This window comes from Sceloporus undulatus, chromosome 2 (genome assembly GCF_019175285.1).
Source record: "Sceloporus undulatus isolate JIND9_A2432 ecotype Alabama chromosome 2, SceUnd_v1.1, whole genome shotgun sequence".
Classification (NCBI taxonomy): Eukaryota; Metazoa; Chordata; class Lepidosauria; order Squamata; family Phrynosomatidae; genus Sceloporus; species Sceloporus undulatus.
The window spans coordinates 72,350,953-72,374,037 of record NC_056523.1 but is presented as its reverse complement, the minus strand read 5'-3'; the positions used below and the strand labels follow the sequence as shown (position 1 = coordinate 72,374,037).

General features: G+C 41.2%; 1 protein-coding gene across 1 annotated transcript in view; it reads left to right on the top strand.

The window, feature by feature from the left end:
* Positions 1 to 23,085, top strand: part of LOC121920351 (semaphorin-3G-like) — a 95,520-nt gene that overhangs the window by 16,506 nt on the left and 55,929 nt on the right. The window contains exon 2 of the mRNA XM_042447483.1: positions 17,077 to 17,237. Coding sequence (XP_042303417.1) covers positions 17,077 to 17,237 — 161 coding nt within the window. The remainder of the gene's footprint in view (positions 1 to 17,076; positions 17,238 to 23,085) is intronic.

Below are 23,085 nucleotides of genomic sequence, written 5' to 3'. Positions count from 1 at the left end.
ATAATAATAATGTCATAAGCATACTTGTCACATAGCTTGGAAAAGTTCCATGGGGGGAGGAGGAGGAGGAGGAAGAATTCCCCCTTCCACCTCTGAGCTAATATTTTAGGCATTTTTGTGCACTTTTAAAATGGCATGAGAAAAAAGAAAACCTAAGTGCCGACTATGCAGAGACAGAGGAGAAGGACCCTCTAGAATCAAACCAGCTTAAAATGTGCCTCAGCCAGTCAGTTCCCAGGGCTCCAAATGCAATTAGGGGGGCAAGAAGTTGTGTCCCAAGAGCAATGAGAATGCCACAAAGGAGGCAGGGGGGAGTATTCATTTCTCTGGAGTGAAGAAGCACAGAGGGACTGAGTGCAGCTCAAGGTGAGAGCTGTGCTGCTGCCACCAGAACACATGAGGGATGGGCGCTGTTTGAGGGCTACGAGAATGGCTTAGGATCAGAGAGTTGCAGGAGACAACAAAGGCCATTCAGTCCAACCCCCTTGCCATACAGGAACACACAATCAAAACACTCTTGACAGGGGACTGTCCAGCCTCTGCTTAAAAATAAGAAATCGCCAAAGGAGACTCCACCACAGCCCAAGGGACTGTTGAACAGCTCTCACTGTCAAGAAGTTCCTCCTAAAGTTGAGGTCGAATCTGTTTTCCTGTACATTGCATCCATTGCTGTGGGTCCTAGGTTCTGGAGCAGCAGAAAAAAAAGCTTGCTCCAGCATCAATATGACACTCCTTCAATTATTTAAACAGGGCTATCATATCACCTCTTAACCTTCTCTTCCCCAGGCTAAACATACCCAGCTTTCTAAGTCTCTCCTCATAGGGCATGGTTTCCAGATCCTGGAAACACTGTTCGGGTCGCCCTCCTCTGGATATGCTCTAGCTTCTCAACATGCTTCCTGAATTGTGGTGCCCAGAATTCCAGGTGAGTCCTGATCAAAGCAGAATAGAGTGGCACTATTACTTCCCTCATAGACACTATACTAGAATTGCATTGACTTTTTTAGCTGCCGCATCACACCATTGACTCATGTTCAACTTGTGGTCTATTAGGACTCCTAGGTCCCTTTCACACATACCCACGGCTTGCCCACAGTGTTCTTTCACCCCCTCCCAGTGAAACCCAGTGCGGTCTCAACCCATTGCACCCCCATAGTTACGCCTCTAGCAGTCGATACTAAAACTCCTGAGAGGAATCCATACATTAAAATGGATCTGGGTAGAAACCCTTGAGCCACAGCAGCTACAGGAATTCACAGTAACTTGGCAGCAAGGGAATTTTAGCATGACAAACTCTTTCTGAATGTGACCTAAAAAATGAAGTTCAATGAGCTCTCAAGACTCAAAAGATTGAATGTCTGATTGCAGTGAAGTCTCTGGTTATAAATGGATCCTTTCACTGATGAATGTGTGATAGATGTATTACAGTATTATATGATGTTGCAAAAAAAAAAAATCATTCATGCCCCCTACATAATGGATTTGGTGAAATATCACACTCAGGGGGTGGGGGTGGGGAGCTGGGCATAATTCCTGAACCTCACTGTTGTAGTTTATGCTGTCGACCATTAATCTCTTTCTGTATGGCCACAGTACTTAAGCAAGAGGGGAAAGTCTCTTGCCAGATTAAAACAAATAATGAGAGCTCCCTATTGAAGGAAGAATTTGCTAGGGAAGTTTTCTAAAACAACAAAAACCTTAGAGCCCTTGCCAATGCTATTCTGAGACAGGAAAATATTAGTTCTTTTTAATAATAGAAAAATAGACGGGTCCCTTTGAAGTGGCCACTTCTTGAACTTGTATTTCTGAAGGGCCTATAAACTGGCAGGAACTGAGACAGGCTAATTGTACAGTGTGGGACTAGCAAGATAAATGGGAGTGCCTAGTTACTACCCTTATTTAGGTCCCAAATAGCAGAGGTCCTTTCCAGATTATTGGTTTATATAGTTTGCTATAAATGTCTATTTGTTGCTGGAGTCATTTCAGACCTCTTTGGACATTTTCTGTAATGAGAAAATCTCCATTCCTTAACACCCAAACCACAAATTTGTTTTTGCTGGGAAAATCCTGTACTTACCCTCCCTCCACTTCCATGCTCCCAAATACTGGCACTACTAACACAGTTTTCACACAAAAGTTGTTTATGTGACTGTCACAGAAACACTGTGAATATTGCCTGTACAGTGTGAGTGATGACTAGTATCACAGTTTCACTCCCCATCATGTTGTTTGGTAAATATTTGGGGGTTTGAAAATTACGTTCAGCATCAGTCCTTCCTTGGCCACTTGATATCTCAAGCAGAATGTCCACATGTAGCCTTCTCTTCGGCTGTGTTGGTTCCTCTCTTCACCATTTGCAGAGTCTTGAAATAAATACCAGAAAAATTACTCAGATCTCCCTCACCCCAACAGTTTCATCCTATATCTGCAGTTTGGATATTGAACCATGGAGGAGTTGCAAGAACCTTGCAAAAGTGCTAAAATGTGGTTAGAAAATAACGTTAGTTGCCAGCATAAAAAAGAAGGTGGACCAGAGGTGCTTCCACAGTAGATTTTAGTGTGGCATCACTGTGCTTCATTTACTCACTTGTAATGGGTCATCTGCATGACATCAACATCCAGTTGTTCTTCCTCTTTGTCCCAGCTGTTTTCTTTTCTCAGATCAAAAAATTTGACATTAAAAAAAAATAACATTAGTGCAGATAGCAGAAGTGGTGATGCCTTTTAAGAGCTACTATATTCTTCCATCTCTTGAAGAGATGTGATTTTCTTGAATATAATGAAGCATTGTAAACTTTTGTCAAGGGAAACATTTTGGGCACACTCACTATGGACAGGTGAAGGAATGAAAGGGGAATAAAAGTTTTTGAAGTGGATACCTAAATAAAAATGTGTAGAGTAGGTAATGTGAATTTAATGTTGGATAACAGGGGGTACACACATGCACAAACACACCAACTTTTTTGCTACAGAAGCTAACAACAGGTCATTTACAGACAGCCAAAATAAAGCTGCTTCGAGTCACAGTGGAGGTATGGTGTTTCAATGATGCATGCGTCCTAAGAGTCCAGAAGCCACACCAAAGCCACAGACCAGTCCTTAGAGCTGGAGCGTGGCTTTGGTGCGACTTCTGGACTCTTAGGACGCATCCATCATTGAAACACCATACCTCCACTGTGACTCAAAGCAGCTTTATTTTGGCTGTCTGTAACAGGCCAACAACTGCTTTCAGTTGATTCCAGGGGTCTTTCTCCTCCACTGTTTCTATGGAAGGAGGCTATGGGAATGTAATTTCCTCCTAGGGATGTTGTTGGTGGGGCAGGGGAATGGATGTCCATTTTGCCCCATTTGGGAGGGGGGAAATGCATCTGCAGCCTACCATTAACTGTTAAGTCCCTGGTCCCCCAAACTATTACATATTTCACCCCCTCCCAGGACGTAGCCAGGATTTTAGGGAGGGGGGGTTTCAGACTAAGTGCCACCATTATAATGGGGCTTGGGTGCAGCGCAGCAGCACACACCATTCATTTTTCTAATGGAAGGGGGGTCTGAACCCCAAGATTCCCCCCGGCTACATCCCTGCCCCCTCAAATGCTGAGGTCATAGATCCATTTTTGCAGCCAGAGAACAGGTGTAAAAACAGCAAGTTGTGTTAAATTCAGCAAGATGTGAAGCATCCATACCCTGCAGTGTTGCACAGTTGAAAACTGGCACATATGATACTAAGCACAATCACAGTGAGGTCAAGTTGGCAAAGGTTATTAATGAGGAAGAAGCCATAATCTGGGAATGGCTGCAGCATCTGACTTTTGCTTGAGTCTACAGAGGACATGATTCCACTCCTTCCTCTCCTCTCCCCCCCCCCCCCCCTCTAATTGATTGCAAACTACTTGTGCACTTTGAACTCAGTTTACAGCAATGGATGTCAGCTAAGGATAAGGAGAGAACGTAGGAGGAGAGAAAAGAAACAGAGACATTCTGCTGTAACTCAAAAAGTGCAATGCAGAGGATTAGGAGTTCATCATCAAATTGGGACGGTTGGTGGATATGGACATCTGATCCTTTACTGGTGCTGGATGACAGTTTTGTTGGTTCATTATCACGCAAGACCTCTCTATACCTTGGGGTTACTTTTGGCCTTTTACTTATTAGAAGGCCCCTCGTCAATGAGACCTGGCCAGCATCCATTCTTTATACACTTTCCCTAAATGTATATGGGCTAGGGTCCCAAGTGTCTTCATCTTATAAGTTTAATATGTTTGGTAGTGTATTTATATGTGTCTATGATGTGGTTTAGAATTCACATAGACAGAGGCTTCAGTTGTAACAAATAAACACTGACTTTATTCAATAACATTTAGCAAGAATGTAACTTAGGTACAGTGAATAGTTCCGAGGTGGTTACATAAATATTGCAGACATTTCACAGTTTCCTCTTCGTAATCTGCAATACACTTTTTCTCCCTTTCAGTATCCTTCTCTCAACTCAGTTCCCTTCAACTCCTTTCAACTCTCTTCATTGCTCCTGAACTCCCTCTCACCTCCCACTCAATTGCTCTGCACTGAACTCTCTTGAGCAGAACTCTCTTGAGCTGAGCTGAGCTGAGCTCAACCCAACCCATCCCATCCCATCCCATCCCATCTCATCTCATCTTAGCTGACTTCCCAGTCACTCATTCCTCCCTTTTATATCAATAATAATAATAATAATAATAATAATAAAATTTATTTGTATCCCACCCCTCTGAGAACAATCGGGGCGGCTAACAAAGTTAAAAATACATGACATATAAAATCCCTGGTACCGTCTACTCCTTCTCTGGCAGCCCCTCCTTCACAGTCAGCCCTAACTGGGATCGGCTGTCAGGAACCCAACTCTGCCCAGTAACTCCATCACATTTATTTATTTATTTTTTAAATCTCTGACCGAATTAGTGCTGAAACAGTTCAGCACCAACCATTTTTTATATCATCTAATCACTATTTATCAATGCGCTTTTCTTTTGTGCTAAACACACAGTAAAATTTTTTTAAAAAGCTCTTAGGTACTAATGGGTAACTGTTTGCAGACGGAAAAGCTGCTTACTGATAATAATAAGTTGTTGCTTTTAAATGGTGACTTGGGTTTTTTAATGGCTTGTTTGGTTAATCACATCTTCCCCACTTACTGCAGCCTTATCACATGCACTGGTATAAGTGGATCACAGTGCCTGAGACCTACAAACAGAAAAATTGCAGGGGTTCCTGGTAGTGTAGAAAGTCAGGTGAATTCCATTTGTAGTTTACGGTGGAAAAGAAATTACCATTTTGGAACTGCCTCATTGGAAACAGTGAAGAGAAGAACAATGTCTAGAGTAGCAATTGGCCTGTTAATTTGTTTCATTCATTTATAAGATCATCTTTCCAAAGAGATAAAAGCAACATGCAACAACTCAATCAAATATTTGCTTAATAAGACTATTTGTGAAATGGAACCTGGAGTCCTCGTAGACCACATGTTGAACATGAGTCAACTGCATGAACTAGCAGCTAAAAAAACCAATGCAATTCTAGGCTGTATCAATAGAAGTAGAATCATAGAATTATAGAGTCGGAACAGACCACAAGGGCCATCCAGTCCAACCCCCTGCCATGCAGGAACTGTATAGACACTATACTTCTATTGATGCAGCCTAAAATTGCATTGGCCTTGTTATACTGTCTAGATCAAGGGAAGGAATAGTGCCATTCTATTCTGCTTTGGTCAGGCCTCACCTGGAATACTGTGTCCAGTTCCAGGCATCACAGTTCAAAAAGGATGTTGAGAAGCTGGAGTATGTCCAGAGGAGGGTGACCAAGATGGTGAAGGGTCTGGAAACCATGCCCTATGAGGAGAGACTTAGGAAGTTGGGTATGTTTAGCCTGGAGAAGAGATGGATAAGAGGTGATGTGATAGTCCTGTTTAAGTACTTGAAGGGGTGTCATATTGAGGCTGGAGCAAGCTTTTTTTCTGTTGCTGCAGAGAATAGGACCTGGAACAATGGATGCAAGCTCCAGGAAAAGAGATTCCACCTCAACATTAGGAGAACTTCCTGACAGTAAGGGCTGTTCAACAGTGGAACACAATCCCTTGGAGTGTAGTGGAGTTGCCCCCCTTGGAGGTCTTTAAACAGAGGCTGGATGGCCATCTGTTGGGGGTGCTTTGATGGTGAGTTCCTGCATGGCAGGGGGTTGGACTGGATGGCCCTTGTGGTCTCTTCCAGCTCTATGATTCTATGAAATATACTAGTTAAATTAATGTGGGGAATGGGAAATAACCCTTTTATGGAAAAGAGGGTGGTATGGTGGGAGACCACCAAGGAATACCAGATGCTGTAGGCTATATTTCAATTGAAGGAACTGGCCAAACCACCTCTGGGTATTACTTTCCTGACAAAACCCTGATGAATTCATTGGATCACCATAAGTCTACAGGTGATTTGAAGGACCTCTCTCTCACGCACAGACAGACAGACACACACACTACATGCAAGTTAGTTTTCTTTCTGCTCTTTTACCCATCTAGGTTCCTCTTAAAATGTGGCCTGTGTTTTTGATAACATAAATGTTCATTCACTGTAGGGCTTATTTACACAAGAGGGAAAAAAACCTTCCACCTGACCTCCAAAGCTGGTGTGATAAGGAGACATGACATACGGCCCTATCTGTGCCAAACTTGGGGTATACCACCTTAACCTGGATTTTTAAAAACACACACTTTTCTCCAGAGTTTGTAGTAAACTTTGGTGTTTCCTGTTGTGCGAACAATGGATTGGCCCTGGATTTGAGGGTGCAAGGAGGCAAGACGGTTTGTTGCTTGGCAGGCTACAGTCTGGGCTAGATTATAGAAAAGTTTCCCCACCTCAATGCCACCACTGCTAGTGTATGGGGTGCTTGCTCTGATTGGAAACGAGGCATCAGAAAACAGTGCAAGGAACTGTGTGCCACCAGTGGGTTAGAAATTGGCCAGGACATTGAGGTAAGTGGTGATACCTGCCAGACAGCAATCTAACCTGTAAGGAAAGTCAGCAGAAAAGGCAGTGGCAGCAAGAGCTGACAGAGGAAAGGTAGCAGAAGCAGATCAAAGTAACAACTGGATGCAAGGATGCAGATAGATATCTGCCCTCTGTCCCTGCAGAGAAACAGCTAGATAGTTATATTCAGGGGCTTGGTTTGCACAAACTGAGAGCTCAGCAGTTCAGGTCCCAGGCTGGTTCATGTTTCTCACATTTTGCCTTTCATTTATGCCTGTGTGTGTTCCATGGGAAACCATAGGAATGAGAAGGAAGGGCAAGGGTCCTTGTCTCTTGTGAAACAGCTGCAAGACTCCTGTGCTGGTCCACTGCCCTTTAGTAATAATCCTTCATACTCGGGTGAATGTAAGGAAGGAGACTGGATGCCACAGCAGGAGAAATGGGTTTCTTGGTCAGGCAGGTGGCAGCTGTTGCCCAGTCGTTCTAGCTGAGAATGCCTGGGATCAGCTCGTTGCCTATTAAGACAGGTTACAGCCTTTTCTATGAGCTTCCATTCCTGGCAGAGAAAATGGAATTCAGAAACAGAAGATATATTGCTCAGAGTGTGTGTGTGTGTGTGTGTGTGTGTGCGTGCATGTGCACTGAATTTAATCTGTCTAATTGCACATCAGTCTCAGAGTGTACATGGAAAATACAGTGGCCAAGATGTATCATGTTGAGAGCATCTGCAGGTTGCTGAAGTATGGATTTTGTATGAACTATGTTTTTTAAATGCAACTATACACACACACACACACGGAAACTGGGAGTCTGTGGGTGTATCTACACTGTAGAAATTATACCATTTGATACTAGTTTAAGTGCTCTAGCACCATCCTATGGAGTCCTAGGATTTCTAGTTTTGCAAAATAGCACAAGATGTCATGTTGCAAACCATTAGAAAGGAATGGGTGCCGTATTGTTGTAAACTGTACTGCTTTTAATAGTTTTTTTTAATCTTTTACATGGCATTTTATTTAATTTATTTACTATAAAATGTTTTAATATTGTGATAGTTAATTCTATTTTAATGTCTACTTTTTGTATGTTTTAACTGTATTGCTCTTTGAAACTGTAAGTCTCCTTGAGTAGAAATTCTGGGAGGAAAGTGGGATACCAATAAATACAGTGGGCCCTCCACGTTTGCAAGGGTAGGGGCACAGGACCTCAGTGAAAGTGGAAAAACCACATTTAAAAAAACCAACAGCATTTTTTTTACCTAAGAAAATAGGTAAATAGAAATCTCTAGGTCCTCCAGCGCAACACTATGGTCAACATCTGCCAGAATTTGACCATAGAGACATACTGGAGGACCTACAAATGCCTAGAGAAGGTTTTTCTCTAAGAATCTCCAAGTTTTTCATCACAACCTTATGGTCAATTTCTAGCAGAGTTGTGCCAGAGGACCTAGAAATTCCTGGAGAGACATATTAATCCGCAAATAATCAAATCTGCAGAAGTCAAAGCCACAAATGTGGAGGGCTGACTGTATAATAAATAAATAAATCTTGGAAATGAAACTGATTCCAGTGCTATAGTATGGCATAGTGATATAGTATTAAGGCTAGCCTTGCAGTGGCCACCAAGGCAAAGGGAAGATCCAGTGACCTTCACAGTTACGCTACATCTGGGAATGGAACAATAATAATCCATTTAGGTCTGTAAAACCTTGTTAGAAAAATAGGGACGGCATGCCCAAACCTTCTTTGCAGAAAAAGCAGACTCCAAGCTGTGCCTGTGTCTGAGAGAGGTGGGAGGTGTCAGGATCTGAACGTGACTTCTCACCAGGGGCATGGGGATATGTGGGATGGGAGAAAGATCTGTCTTGGCTTTTGCTGTGTCCAGATGTGTGCATGCACACATGGACATGCTTAAAGCCAATAGTGTTTACTTGGTACTACTTTTATATTCTTTTTTGGTACCAGAGGAAAACTTTTTCCACCCAAAACATATAACAGGCATTTTAGTTTGCTGTGTTAAATAACTTAAAAAATCTGTTGTGCCTGCATTCTGTTGGGTTCATTTTCTCTCATTATTTTATTTGTAATCACTTCTGAGAGTCAGCGCTGAAGAACAGCTAATAAATTCCTAAATGAATAAGTTGCTGTCTGGAGGAACGTGCTGCCCATGATAGCAGTGCCCATTTGCTTATGCTTTGCTTGTGCATTTGTTGACTGAGAAAATATTACAGATCGTTGGTCTTCAGGGGGGCTGTCTCCCACTGAAAGGAAACAAATTGTGTTCTGTTGCTCTGGGAATGTCCCACTAACAAAGGATAATAGAGGAGGCAACGATAGGGTAATAAGAGAAAATTATCATTTATTTCCTAACTAGTTACTATCATACAGATTGTAAAACCAGTCTCCTTCTGCCAGTATACCTCTTCAGGTTAAATGAATTGCCTTGCAGTTCTTTTTGATCACATGGTGCTGTAGAAGTACCAAGGAAGAGTTGGGTAGCATTTTTAAGACAATGAGATTGACTATAGTATGCTCTTTTTTAAATTACAATCTACTCTGTTAAACCCATGGACTGTAATAGATGTATTGCAGTGTACATACAGTGGATCCTTGTTATACGCAAGGGTTTGGTTCCAAGATCCCCCGTGTATAACAAAATCCGTGTATGCTCAAGTCCCATTAAGTATAATGACATAGCAAAATGGTGTCCCTAATAAAAATGGAACATCAAGGAATATTTATACTTTTTTGGAACATTTTCAAACCGTGTATGCTTGAATCCGTGTATAAAAAATCTGTGTATAAGAAGGGCCGACTGTAGTTAGGAATGAGATAAAGCCAAAATAGAATGCGGGAATTACATTATTAACACTGGCCATTACAAAACTGTTGGTGCTAACACAAGCATAATGGCATTTTACAAAGTGGATTGTAATCCAGCAAAGCTCTATAATAAATGCTGCTGCTGCTGTTGTTGAGTACCTCGTTATTGACTCATGGAGACTCTAAGGTGGCCCTATCATATGGTTCTCTTCAGAGGTGGTTTTCCATTCGCATCCTCTGAGACTGAGAGAGTGTGATTTGTCTAAGGTGAGTCTTTATGCTCTAGCAGGGATTCAAACCCTGACCTCCAGAGTCATAGTCCAACACTCAAACCACTACATTAAACTGGCTGTCCTCTATAATCTATAAAAGGTGTCTTAAAGGTGCCACACAAGTCTTTCTTGTCTTTCTGCAACATTGACTATAAGACCACCCCTTTGACAAATGCTAGAATGTATTACCAATACTATTTAAAGCTAAATAACTAGAAATAATGTCTGCATAGGGACTGTGGGGCAGATTTGTAGATCTAGCAAGGGGAGCCCAAATTATTTCAAGCAAGCTGTGTCACTTGTGTTACTTTTCTTCTGCACTGTCAATATGTCCTTGTGTTTATTAATAGTTTCTTAAAGAGTTTTATTGTCTTGTCCCATTTCTGGGAATTGCTTTCTGTGGCTCTCCTCCCTTTTCCTTTGCACATTTCTTAATTATGTTCTGCCTGCCCCTACCCTACCTTACCCCCACCCCAGCCCTGCTTGCTTGCTGTGGTGTTGACAGGATGCTTGTTGTAATCCCCAACCGGGTTATAAATGGCTTTTTCTGCTTCTGGTCTCTCACAGGATTGAGTGACTTTGGCCCTGTCAGAGCTCAGCCAGCTCCTCTAGAGAAATAATTACACATCCCAATGCAAATAAGCAAAGAGTCAACTGGAAACAAATGACACAGCTAAAGAAAACATAACTGGGATGTAGGGTGGGAAGGATGTGGGGCTTTTAAAATAAACTCCCATCAAAAGCAAAGGAGGGGAAAATGAAGAGGAGGATTTGGGATAGGATTAGGGCTCCCAAGTGGAGAGGGCTGGTGAAGGTTGGAGTGAAAAGCTAATAATGGGGTGCAGACCTTTGCTGATTTATCTGGAAGGATTAGACTGCCTTTACATTTATTCTTGAAGCACAAGTGTCTGCTCTTTGACTCTTCAGATTTTCTACCTCCTGTACTGCTTCTTTCAACTTTTCGGTATTTTAAATATATGTTGATGCAGTTGTGCTTGGTTACACCATTGCACAAGTGACTGTCCAAGAGGAGCATCAAGCAGGGGATCTCCATCACACAACTATTTAAGGACATGTACTAGTTGGAGTTTTCACATATGCACACTTAGAGGAAGTACCACCATCTTCTAAACCTTTGTGTAAGTGGTGGAGACACTTGTGCAAAGATGTTCTGGATATATCTCTTCCACTAGGACTGAGAAACTACAACTGCTGGCACAATAGGAGTTACACCAATGTAACTACACAACAGGATCCCAGCCTAGGTATTCCATTTTAGTAGCATGATGAACGCAAGGTGTATATTATATAAATAGCACAGTCACGTGTGTGTGTAGATGATATTTAAGAGTGGATTTACAGATTAATGCTTGAATGAGCAAATGCACAGAATCCAACCTGCTTCTGTCAATACTGGCTCTCAGCAAAAGGGAGCTGGTTCTCTTCTCCCAGCTGCAACACCAGCAAGAGCTGGAAATTGCCCCTTAATCCTTCATGCAGAAGTGATAGTGACACCCAGACACTGCTTTATTGTATCCTTAATCTGTTATCTTCCAAATGGATTGGACTACAATAGCTGTCAAAATCTGGAGCAATCTAGATTGAGAAAGACTGCATTACAGTTGTCCTGCTGTGATTCCTATTACTGTAGTTGTTGTAAAATCAGCTCTAACTTACCTTAGGGGATTCTTGAAGGGAGGCTGCCTTTCCCTTTCTCTGAGGCTGAGAGAATTTGACTTGCTCTGTATCACCTAATGGGTTTCCATGCCTCCTGGAATTCAGATCCAGCATTCAAACCACTACATTGCACTGGTTCTCAATGGCATGGCAGTTAAAGAGGTATCAAACTGCATTAATTCTGCAGTGCAAATTAGACCTGAGTGCTACAGGTGGTCCCAAATGGACTTGATTTTAGTTATTTTCTTAGTTGATAGGTAGCATTTAAATTGCCATTCAGGGGTCAGTTAGTACTGAATCTTATGATAACCCATGAAGGAACCTGGCTGAGTTTTGCAGCATATGGACAGACTTTACTACCTCTGTCTAATCCACTGTAACATATTACGGTTTTTAAAAGAGGGAAATGGTTATGATTACTATATCTGAGCGTTTGATAAACAAGTTCGCAGAGGCCCCCACTGAGTTGTGACCCATCTGCCATTTCTGCTGTTTTGATAGCCTGCCTCCTTGTTACATCCTAATTCTGGTTTGACAGCCGTGGAGGGGAGCAGCATGTCTTACAAGGCTTGGCAGTAAAGCATGAAATAGCTTTCCTTTCATTGGAAATTAGAATGTGGAGACTGTCAAACCCATTCCAGATGTGTGGCAGTGAAGTAGGGGGCTGTTTTCTGTGAGAACATAACTGGGACGTAGAGGAAGAGGGGCCCACATATAAACACATTCGTAGAAAAAAAAATCCAGTGGATTGAGGGATGGGGGTGTGTGAGCCTAACAGTGACCCATTTTTGCTTTCTGTCCAAGCTTGAACAATCGGGTTCAGTAAAAAGGCAACTTACACAGAAAGGAAGCCAAGAGAAGACATAGGAGCAGCTTTTGGAAATGAAGGCTCTGGCATGGCATCCATGAAGAACCATCCAATGGGTTTCTCTCCTAGCTTGTCCACTGAACATTGTCTCCAGTTGTTCTTCAGACGTTCTGTCTGACTCTGATAGAGCAGGAGGTCTACAGATGGTCTCCAAGCTCCCCAAATGGCTTCTATCTTGATTTCCACTATCTGCATACCGTCACACTACCATGGTTTTGGTTTATGGTTTAATAAATTTCTTATGAGTCTTTAAAAAACAAAAAGACTGTGGAGATGACAGCAAGGGCAAACCACCAAAGGTATTTGCTTTATTAAGTACAGCTGTAGCTTTTATTTATTTGTGGTGTTTGTATCCTGCTTTCAATACAAATATATCCCAGTGCAATCCATCAGAAGAATTTACAATAAAATACAATTACATAACAACAACAAAAAATACTACTCTAAAACCCACAATTAAAACAAAACATACTTTCTAAATTCAGCACAGTTCCAGAACTAGTTTGAACAGTTGCATGGATCCAACATTTGCTCTTATTGGATGAGCTTCTTCCCCATGCAAAACAAGGCAGGCCCTCCCTATGCCAAGCATAGCAACAGAAACACTGCAGGCAAATTCACTTAAATTACTAAATAAATGGTCAATATCAAATCCAGACATTTGATGTTGTGAGGAAAGCTTTTGGAGAGTAAATCTACAGTGACAAAATGGGATCTGAATGCAGAAGTGCATGTGCGCATTCAGAGGTGCATGCACATTTGAATGCAGAGGTGTATGTGCATTTGAGTCGTTTGCTGATTGCTGATATCTGTGGCTTCCACATGTCCACTGAGTCTAGTCACTTTCCAAGTTCCCATGTTAGAGGTCCTTTTCTGTCACCGCTATGACCTGCCGGAAGAGATTCGCCAGTTATCCTCACTTGAGGCTTTTAAAAGGGCGACAAAAACCTTTCTCTTCCGGCAGGCCTTCCCCGATTGATAATGTCCAGAACCAATTTAATCCCCCTTTTATTATTTTTCTTACTTGTGATTTGTTTTTAACTTTGATGTATTGTTATGTACTTTTAAAACAATTTTTTTATTGTTTAATTTTATAGTTGGGAGGGAGGGTTGGGTCGGGGTTTTGTGGGGCTTGTTGTTTTTATTGTTGTATATTGTATTTTCTTTGTTGTTACCCGCCTCGATCCTCAATCGGAAGAGGCAGGATATAAATACATATTATTATTGTTATTATTATTATTATTATTATTATTAGGTTTGAGATTATTCTTTATGTGAGCCACTTTGGGTCGCACTCCAGCAGAAAACCAGCATGTAATTGAAATAAATAAATAAATAAATAAATATTCATAAATGGACATAAAACCCCTATTGAAAAGTTGCCTTGGATTGAGAAAGGAGACCCCTGCCTTGAGCTCTTCAGACTGTGGGGCAGATAGAGCAAAACATGGAGCTGTCTTCAAACTGGGCTTTTTGCTGTCTGGCCAATTTAGACATTTCCTGCAAGCTAGAGGAGGGGTTACAGAATGACAGAGCTGAGACAAGATGATGAATGGGAAATTAGCTCATCCAGAACTCATTCTGGAATGTGGAGAATATGTTCAGATCAGGATTTATTGGTGTGTTTTTTAAACCTTTGCCTGGCCATCCAACATATAATTGCTCAGCAGCATCTCCCATATGCCCTTCAGATTTCGTCCCTTCCTTTAGTGCTCTGATTTAGATTTCTGCTTAATTCACAACCCTTACAGTGAATGGGTGCATTTTGCTTAGGAAAGACTAGTCTTTGGAAGGGAAGATTGAGGTAACAAAGAACAGTTACTTACTAAATTTTGTGTGTTCATGCCTTCAAGTTGCCTGTTGACCTACAGCCACCCCATGAATTTCATAGCGCTTTCTTAGGCAAGGAATACTTAGGCAAAGAATATTCAACTCTTCCAAAACATGGCCACATCGCCTGAAAAACCGACATAAACTAATACTCAGGGAAGGTTTGCCAATTTCCTCCTCAGAAACAGAGCCTACAGAATTTGGTATTTGGTGTTGGGCTCCCTTTCAAGTACTAACCAGGGCTGACCCTGCTTAGCTTCCAAGATCAGACAGGTTCTCGAGTCTTGAGGGTATTTCATCATATTTACTGAATTAAATAATGCAAAAGGAAATAAAGGAGCAGCATGCCCTAGCAAATGCAGACTACTGAGAGAGATTTTATACCATGTTAGATGGTATAACATAGTTCCCATGTTAGATGGTAGGAGCTGTAGTTCAGCAAAGCCACAGGACACCCAGGTGGGAAAGCTTTGTGCAACTCTCTGGTGTTGTACTGCAGTTTCCAATGGCCACAGCCAGCATAGTCAGTGGTGAGGAATGCTGGGAGTTGTGGGATGCACAATTCTTGCCCCTTGTTTAGACCTGTGCTTTAAATTGGGCAATCTGTCGCTACATTTCCTCTTCCACCAAGACCCCAAGTCATCCCTCCCTCCTCTTTCCCACCATATTGCTTTTCTTACCTTTCTCCACAAATTTTCACACATGGAAACCTCAAACCCACCCCAGCTTTCAGCAGTCACTGATAAAACTCCATTCTGCAACTGTCAGGGAATTATCCCTGTCACATAAGTGGACTGTTTTATAGGACATTTATCTTTTAGTCCTCCCGTCCCCCCCTCCCCCGGTTTGGTTTAAATCAGCAATAAAGAGCCCTGCTGTCTTCACTCCAGCTAATGACTACTCCTTCCAGCCTTTCAAAGCAGTGCCTTGAGTGTTCCTTTCTCCAGAAATTGCTTGGCGACCTGGGCCTCTGTATCAGGGTGTAAAAAACCCGACCTTCCTTTTGACCAACAAGATTAATTTCCAATAGATCAGATTCAAACCCCCAGACCTGGGGCTACAAACATAAGGTGGGGGTATACCAAAGGATTGTCTTTCTAAGAGGTCCCCATCCCCAAACCAAATGGCTTTATTGTTGTGGCTCAAGGTAAAGGTGAAAATTAGAGCCATGCCTCAAGTCTGCTTCTAGTGTATCCATTTCCACCGATTTTGTGACTCTTCTTTGAAAAAAGAAAATTAAATCCATTTGACTTTAGAAGAACTCACTGTAGATCAACAGCAGAAATTACCACGGCAATACAAGAAGAATTTGAAAGCATCTTTACTTACTACACCACTCAAACAGCTCTCCAGTCACTCAGAGGTTTGGGAGATGTAGAATAACAACAACAACAACAACAACAATAACAATAATACTCACTTGCCTCTCTCCGTGGTTCGAGGCAGAGAACAACAAATCAACAATGCACAGCATCAGTTAAAATAAATTAGACATGCAACAGTTTAAAAGAATAAATAAGACATACACATTTTAAAACAATCCACATTTAAAATTCATCATCTAAATTCACAATTTAAAATTAATCTGGATAAGCCTGCAAGAAGAGACTGGTCTTTAATGCTGTTATAAATCCAGACAGGGTATTCAGCTGTCTAATTTCCTCTGCCAGGTCATTCCACATTTTGGAGCAGTTGAAGAAGTAGTCCTCTGGCTAATCATTGCCAGTCTAATCCTGGCTAACTGGAGTAAATGTCTGCCAGAGGACCTGGGTGTATGGGGAGGATTATACGGGAGGAGGTGATCCTATAGATAACCTGAACCCAAACCATGTAGGGCTTTAAATATAATAACCAACACTTTGTACCTTGCCTGGAAACTAACTGACACCCAGTGGAGTGATTGTAATATTAGTGTAAAATGATCACTTCTGGATCATAGAAACCTCAAATTTGCTGCTTGATTTTGTTAACCCAGTCACAGTGAATTTCCAATCCATTGCTTTTACTGGGTCTGCCTAAACTTCATTAAGCTACGTTAAATATGAAGCATACAGTTGAGATAGGATTCTTTTTTTATTTGAAGTGACTTTGAGGGGTTTGAACCAGATTGGATCTACTGAACATGGATAGGGGAGATGTAACTTCCACTAGATTCCCCCATCCCCACCATCTTTAAGGATTTAAGGTGAAGAGAAAAGCTCCAATGATGCCAGTGAAGGGTTTTTAAATGCCCTCGTGGGAGGGAGGATTGGAACTGACTGGGAGATATGGCTGAGTGGTATAATGTAAAGTTAATCTCCTTTACATGGGTAGACACTGTGGACCTCATCCAGATTCGCTGTGCATTACATTTTTAATATTCCATGTTAAGTACTGTACTGCATATCTGTGTATTCATTTGCACACTACACTTTAATATAGTGTATTTGACTTGCTGCTGCTATTACTAACTAGTCACATTGTGTCCCGTAACAGAGCAATGCTATGAATTGTCCAAGTGTATAGATGCTCAGAGTTAAAGTTAGTTTAAAATGAGACTGTGGACCTTATTCTTACCATTTTGTTTTTCTTTTAAATCTCACCAACAGTTTTGTCTTTTGATTCCTATCTTGTAGATCTTCTGGCCACTAATCGCTCAGTCCTATTTCTTGGGCACCGAGGAATTTTGGATTTCCGTTCTTTGTACCTTGATGAATATCGTGATCGCCTGTTCATTGGAGGAAAAGACACACTTTACTCTCTTCGTCTGGATCAAACGAACATGGATGCTAAGGAGGTAATGGTTTTGAGACATATGCAAATCTCATATTTACAATCCTACATGCTGTAATATATATATATATATATATATATATATATATATATATATATATGAGATAGAGATTTATATAGCACTTTCCTGGGGCACTCAAAAGTACCTATATTTTTGACAGCAACAACTGAAGATAGGGCAATGTTCTTATGGCCGTATGGCAGGATGAAGGTTAGTTGGAGGCAGTAGCTTGCCTGAGGCCACCCACTGAGTTTAAGGTTCAGCTGAAGTTGGGGCTGAAGACTTTCAGCTCATGCATTTAAACACTCCAGTATGTGACATATGTTAGCTATACTGTATGTTCATTACACACCAGACAAGCAGGTCTTACTGGTGAGGGATAATAGTTCAGTGAGCTGAAGCTTTGGCTGGAAAATAACCAGAGCTTGGAAGTCTACTGTAAAAAAGGAAAATAATGATGAATTATTCATCATTTGGTCTGCCAACAGAAGGGACTACTACTGTCAGTTATGGTTGCTGGCTGCTATCATGAACATCATAGTCGTCATTGTCATCCCACTTTTAAAAAGAGATGGGTTGTTGTTTTGTGTGCCTTCAAGTAATTTCTGACTTATGGTGAACCCAAGGGGAACCTAACACAGGTTTGTGGTTTTGTTTTGTTTTTTTGTTTTTTTGCAGAATTTGTTCACAGGGGTTTGCCCTTTCCTTCCTCTGAGCCTGAGAGAGTGTGACTTGCCCAGTAGGTTTCCATGACTGAGCAGTATTTGGACCCTGGGCTCCATAGTCATATTCCAGCATTCAAAATACTGTACCACACTGGCTTTCTTTTAAAACAAATACAGCTAAGAATTCATGTTATACAAAAGTTAAACATATAATTTAGTTATCAGTAGAATTAAAACAGTAAAAAGCATGACCATTAAAAAGAAAAACATACATAATTACAATGGTTCAGCAGTTAAGACATTGACTCTGACAATTGCAAGACTGGCAGTTTGGCAGTTCGAGTCCCAGGTGCCGCATGATGGAGTGAGCTCGTGTCACTAGTCCTAGCTTCTGCCAACCTTGCATGTAAAAGTGCAAGTACTGTAGATAAATAGGTACCATTTTGGTGGGAAGGTAACAGTGTTTTGTGTAGTCATGCTGGCCACCTGATCACAGAATTGTCTTTGATAACATTGGTTCTTTGGCTTAGTAACAGAGATGATCACCACCCCTACAATTGGACTTTACAACCTCGTCAAAAGGAAAACCTTTACCATTTTACTTTTATAGATATCCTTTGCCCCTGAGTAATCAGCACCTAAAGGTCTGCTGAAACAAGAGTCTTCACTTGCTTGCGGAAAGATAACAAGAAAGGTACCAGTCTAACCTCTAGGAAGGGAGTTCCAGAGTGTGAAAGCAGCCAGCAAGAAGATCTTCCCCCATGTCCTGACCATTAGTGTGTACCATCAGTGTTATCATTGTCATCCCCACCCCCAGCAGTGACTCAGAGCACTTAGAGCACTCTTGACTGTAACTCTAAGGCACTCTAGAGCCATAGCTCTGTTAGGTGTCCCAGGGTATATTAAATAATCTGTGCTTCCTGGAGATTTCTTGGTTCACTTGTAGCTGATCAGAGAAGGCATGCATCTCCCACATAGCTTGCATTTCATTAAAAGGAGAAAAGAGAAAGTTAAGGAAGATCAGTTGGGATGGGGGCAGCAGCCCAGAAAAGTAACTGCTCCCCCTTTTTTCCCTAGGGAGAGGATCCTCCAACTGTATTGTTACTGAATGGAAAAAAAGGAACAGAGTTAGCAATTGAGTGACCTTAGGCAAGTCATATTCTCTCAGTCTCAAAGGAAGGCAAGGGCAAACCCCTCTGAACAAATTCTGCCAAGAAAACCCCATAATATGTTTAGAGTCATCACAAACTAGAAACAGTTTGAAGACAGACAACAACAAACTTATTTAAAGCCCTGCTGAGCCTAAAACTGCCCAAGGGACCTAAAACATGACAAAAATGCCCCCAACCCCTAGAGTATGTCATGGGAGCAAACTGTTTAGGTTTTGGTGACAGGGATGTGGCCCTTCATTATATCTTAGGGGGGATAGTGTGCCCCCAACCTTCCACAGACCCCCACCCCTTCTTTACCCTGTATATTTGCCATATGTGTGCACTGTCTATGAACCATCAATGTATATTACAAGCATTTGAAATACTGAATAAATTCTGCATTCACTTATGGTGATGCTTTGGTGTTAAAACATGATGCACACTGAAAGCTAGACCAGCATGAGCAAGCTTGCATGGTGGCCTCCCAAAGGGTCATGAAATTGCCCCTCTGAGGAGCTTTTATTCCGTAGAAGCTGAAATTTGAGGTGAACAGAAGGAGCTCAGCAAAGCTAGGCCATAAGCAACTTTAGAGCCCAGGGCAAAGACCTTTATTAAAAGGAAGCCAGAAATGTGACACCAGCCAGGGTGGGGGTGGGGTGGGAAATTTGTGTAAAGGGAATTCCAGCCAAAAAGAGATTATATTGCAATTAAATGTAATTGGAAGCATGGGAAGTCTAGACATGTGATCAGGTTATGAGCAATTAATATAAGTTTACAGAATGATCTGTCTATCATAAATGTTAAATGATAAAATCAACTTCAGCATAATTGTGACAGGAAATGAAATATTTGACAGGGTAAATGTCTCTAAGACCTTTTTGGTGTACAAATCACTTTTATACTAATAATTCCATTCCTTCTTAGACTAATTCTGTGAAGTAGCTTGCTGATGTTATCATTTTACTTATAGGGAATTATGGCTATAAAGGGAAAGGTGAAGACTGTTCCCAAGCTATCTGATGTGGGGAACTGGAAGGGTTATTTTTGCAGTATACCAGGGGCCAGCACAATCTTTGTGCCCATTGACTACAAGCTTTCTTTCGTGGAAATTGGCCATGGATTGGCAGACAATAACACTGGTCCATGAACCACCACTTTGAGAAGCAGTGCAGTAGAGAGTCTCTAGCCAGATTTTTGGTACAGCGGATATGGAAGATGTGTGACCTTCCAGATGTTTGACTAGCAGTTTCCATCATTCCTCACCATTAGCTTTATTGGTGAAGGACTGTGGTGGTTGTATTCCAAGAACATCTGAAGGACCATCCTATCCCTGTATTACGAAATGTGACATCTTGAGAAAGACCTTTTATTTTGTTAACTGCCATTGAAATCCACTTATGGTGACCCTGTGAATGAGACCTCCAAGTTACTTTGTCATCAACTGCCCAGCTCAGGTCTTGCAGACTCAGAGTTGTGGCTTGATTATCCTTCTGGAATGTGATCTTCCTCTTTTCCTACTGCCTCCCATCTTAAGCATTATTTTCTATAGAGTCATATTTTCTCATGATATGGCCAAAGTACAACAGTCTCAGTTCAGTCAACTTGGCTTCTAGGGAGAGTTCAGGTTTCATTTGCTCTAGGACTTATTTGTCTTTTTAGCAGTCCATAGTACCCATAGAGCTCTCTTCCAGCACTTCATTTCCAATGAATTGATTTTCTTCCTATCCTTTCTGTACTGTCCAGCTTTCACAACCATACCTAGAAACTGGAAATGGGATGATGTGGACCATCCTAACTTTAGTATTCAGTGATATATCTTGACACTCCAGGATCTTGTCTAGTTTCTTCATAGCTGCCCTTCCAAGTCCTAATCTTCTTCTGATTTCTTGATGCAGTCCCCACAGTGATTGATGACTGGGCCAAGGTATGGAACTTCCTGAACTATTTCAATGTCTTCATCATCTACTTTAAAGTTATTTAAATTATTTGTGGTCACTTCACTGTATGTAGCTGGCCTTTCCCATGTAAAAGGAAAACCTGAAATAATTCCCGATTACATAAGGAAAACCATGCAGTTGTATGTCATTAGAATCCACTTCAACTTTCTAATTGCTATGTATAGGTCAAGGACTGTATATTTCTCCTTCCCTTTTCCTCTCTTTGCACTTGTAGACATCTAAAATGGCTTAGATTTGGAAAGCAGAGTGGGGAGATATGCCTTCTGATCAGATGTGCCTGCTTGTTTGTCCAGCTGGAGACAGAATTTTTGTTCTGTTCTTAGACCCTGTTGTGCGGGGGCGGAGGAGTATAGAAAGAGAAAAGTAAAGTTGTCATATTCCTTCAAGACAACTTTGAATTATGATTATCCTATCATAAGGTTTTCTTGATGAGATTTATTCAGCTGAATTTAGCCATGGCCTTCTTCTAAGGCTGATAGTGTGTGACTGGCCCAGTATCACCCAGTGGGTTTCCATGGCTGAACAGGGATTTGAACCCTGAGCTCCCAGATTCCTACTCCAACACTCAAACCACTACACAACACTGGTTCTCACTGGCCCTTTTATATTCTAAAAGGTTCCACTCACCTTGATTCCTTCTTTGTTAAACACACTGAGACAGACCTAATAAATGTTCTGTGAGAGAAGAGCCAATTTATTATTGTTAATCATATAAATTTGTATCTTGAAGCCATTTTTGAAGGATTTGGAATACTTCTAAGTTCAGCTGAAGTCTTAGCTAGCTGTAAGTTTTAGTTTTATTTAGATGGAGCAAGGAGATCAAACTGTTGTTGAACAATGATATGTCCTAGAGAGTGTGAGACCCCACAAAAGGGAAATGGGAGGTCAAAGGAGATCCTTCTCCTCTACTTGTCTTTTTTAAAATTAATGTTCCCTCTGAATTATCTTCCAGCACATCAGCCTGTAAAACAAACTTTATAAATCAGTTCTTGGCTTGCATAAACAATTGCTAGGATAAAGAACCAAGCTGGAAGGCCAGGTTAGGGTTAACCAGATGTCCCTTATCTAAAATAATCATTTTAATTCTCTCTTAATTTATGAAACTGCAACACAGTGGAGCATAATGGATGTCTTCTACTATCAGATAGAGCAACTCTAGAGACTTCTGTATTTTTATGAAATTTTGATCTAGCTTCTTATATCCATTTTACCAGAATAAATGGAGTGATGCATCTACTGTCTTACAGTCAACAGAATAAGATACTATCTCATTCCTTAGAGAAGAACTTTCTCTTTTTGTTTTTTGTGTTTTCCTCTTGTTACTGTCTTGGATGATCTTTAATATTCATTATCCTCTTGTTACTGATCCATTTTGTTGGTGTTTTGTCTTAGCTCTTCCAGACCTCCTGTTTCCATGCTTCATAATTGCCTTGTTCAACATACATGAGTGTTTACTCTCTATTGTGTCTGTATGGTCTCCTTTTCTTATGCCTGATCGTTTTCTTCTCTCTTTGATCATTTTTTGTAACTGTCCCATCTTCCTCTCCTCCTGTTAAGGTAATTCATAATTATTCTTGAATATGTATGGATTTCTTTCCTTAATGTGTTGTAATTGTCAGAGCTCCTCTTCTCCCTTCTTCTTATCCAGGCTCCACTACTGTTTTATGTCCTTCCGCTTTTTTGTCAGCACATGAACTTTCTGTCTCACCTGTTCTACCTGCTGTTGTTGCTCTTTCCCTGCTCAAAGTATTATTCTTGACTCTGTCATTTCTTTTACTACCTTTATAGCTGTAGAATTCAAAGATATAGCTGTGTTAGTCTAGAAAATCAGTAGGCAAAGGGATCTTGCAGCACCCGAATAGACAGGCCAAAATAAAGTTGCTTTGGATCACTTTGAAGGTATGCTGTTTAAATGATGCATGTGTCTTAAGAGGCCGGAAGCCGCACCAAAGCCACACTCCAGTCCTAAGGACTGGAGCACAGCTATGGCGCTGCTTCTGGCCTCTTAAGATGTGTATGTCATTTAAACAGCATACCTTGAAAGTGAACCAAAGCAGCTTTATTTTGGCCTGTCTGT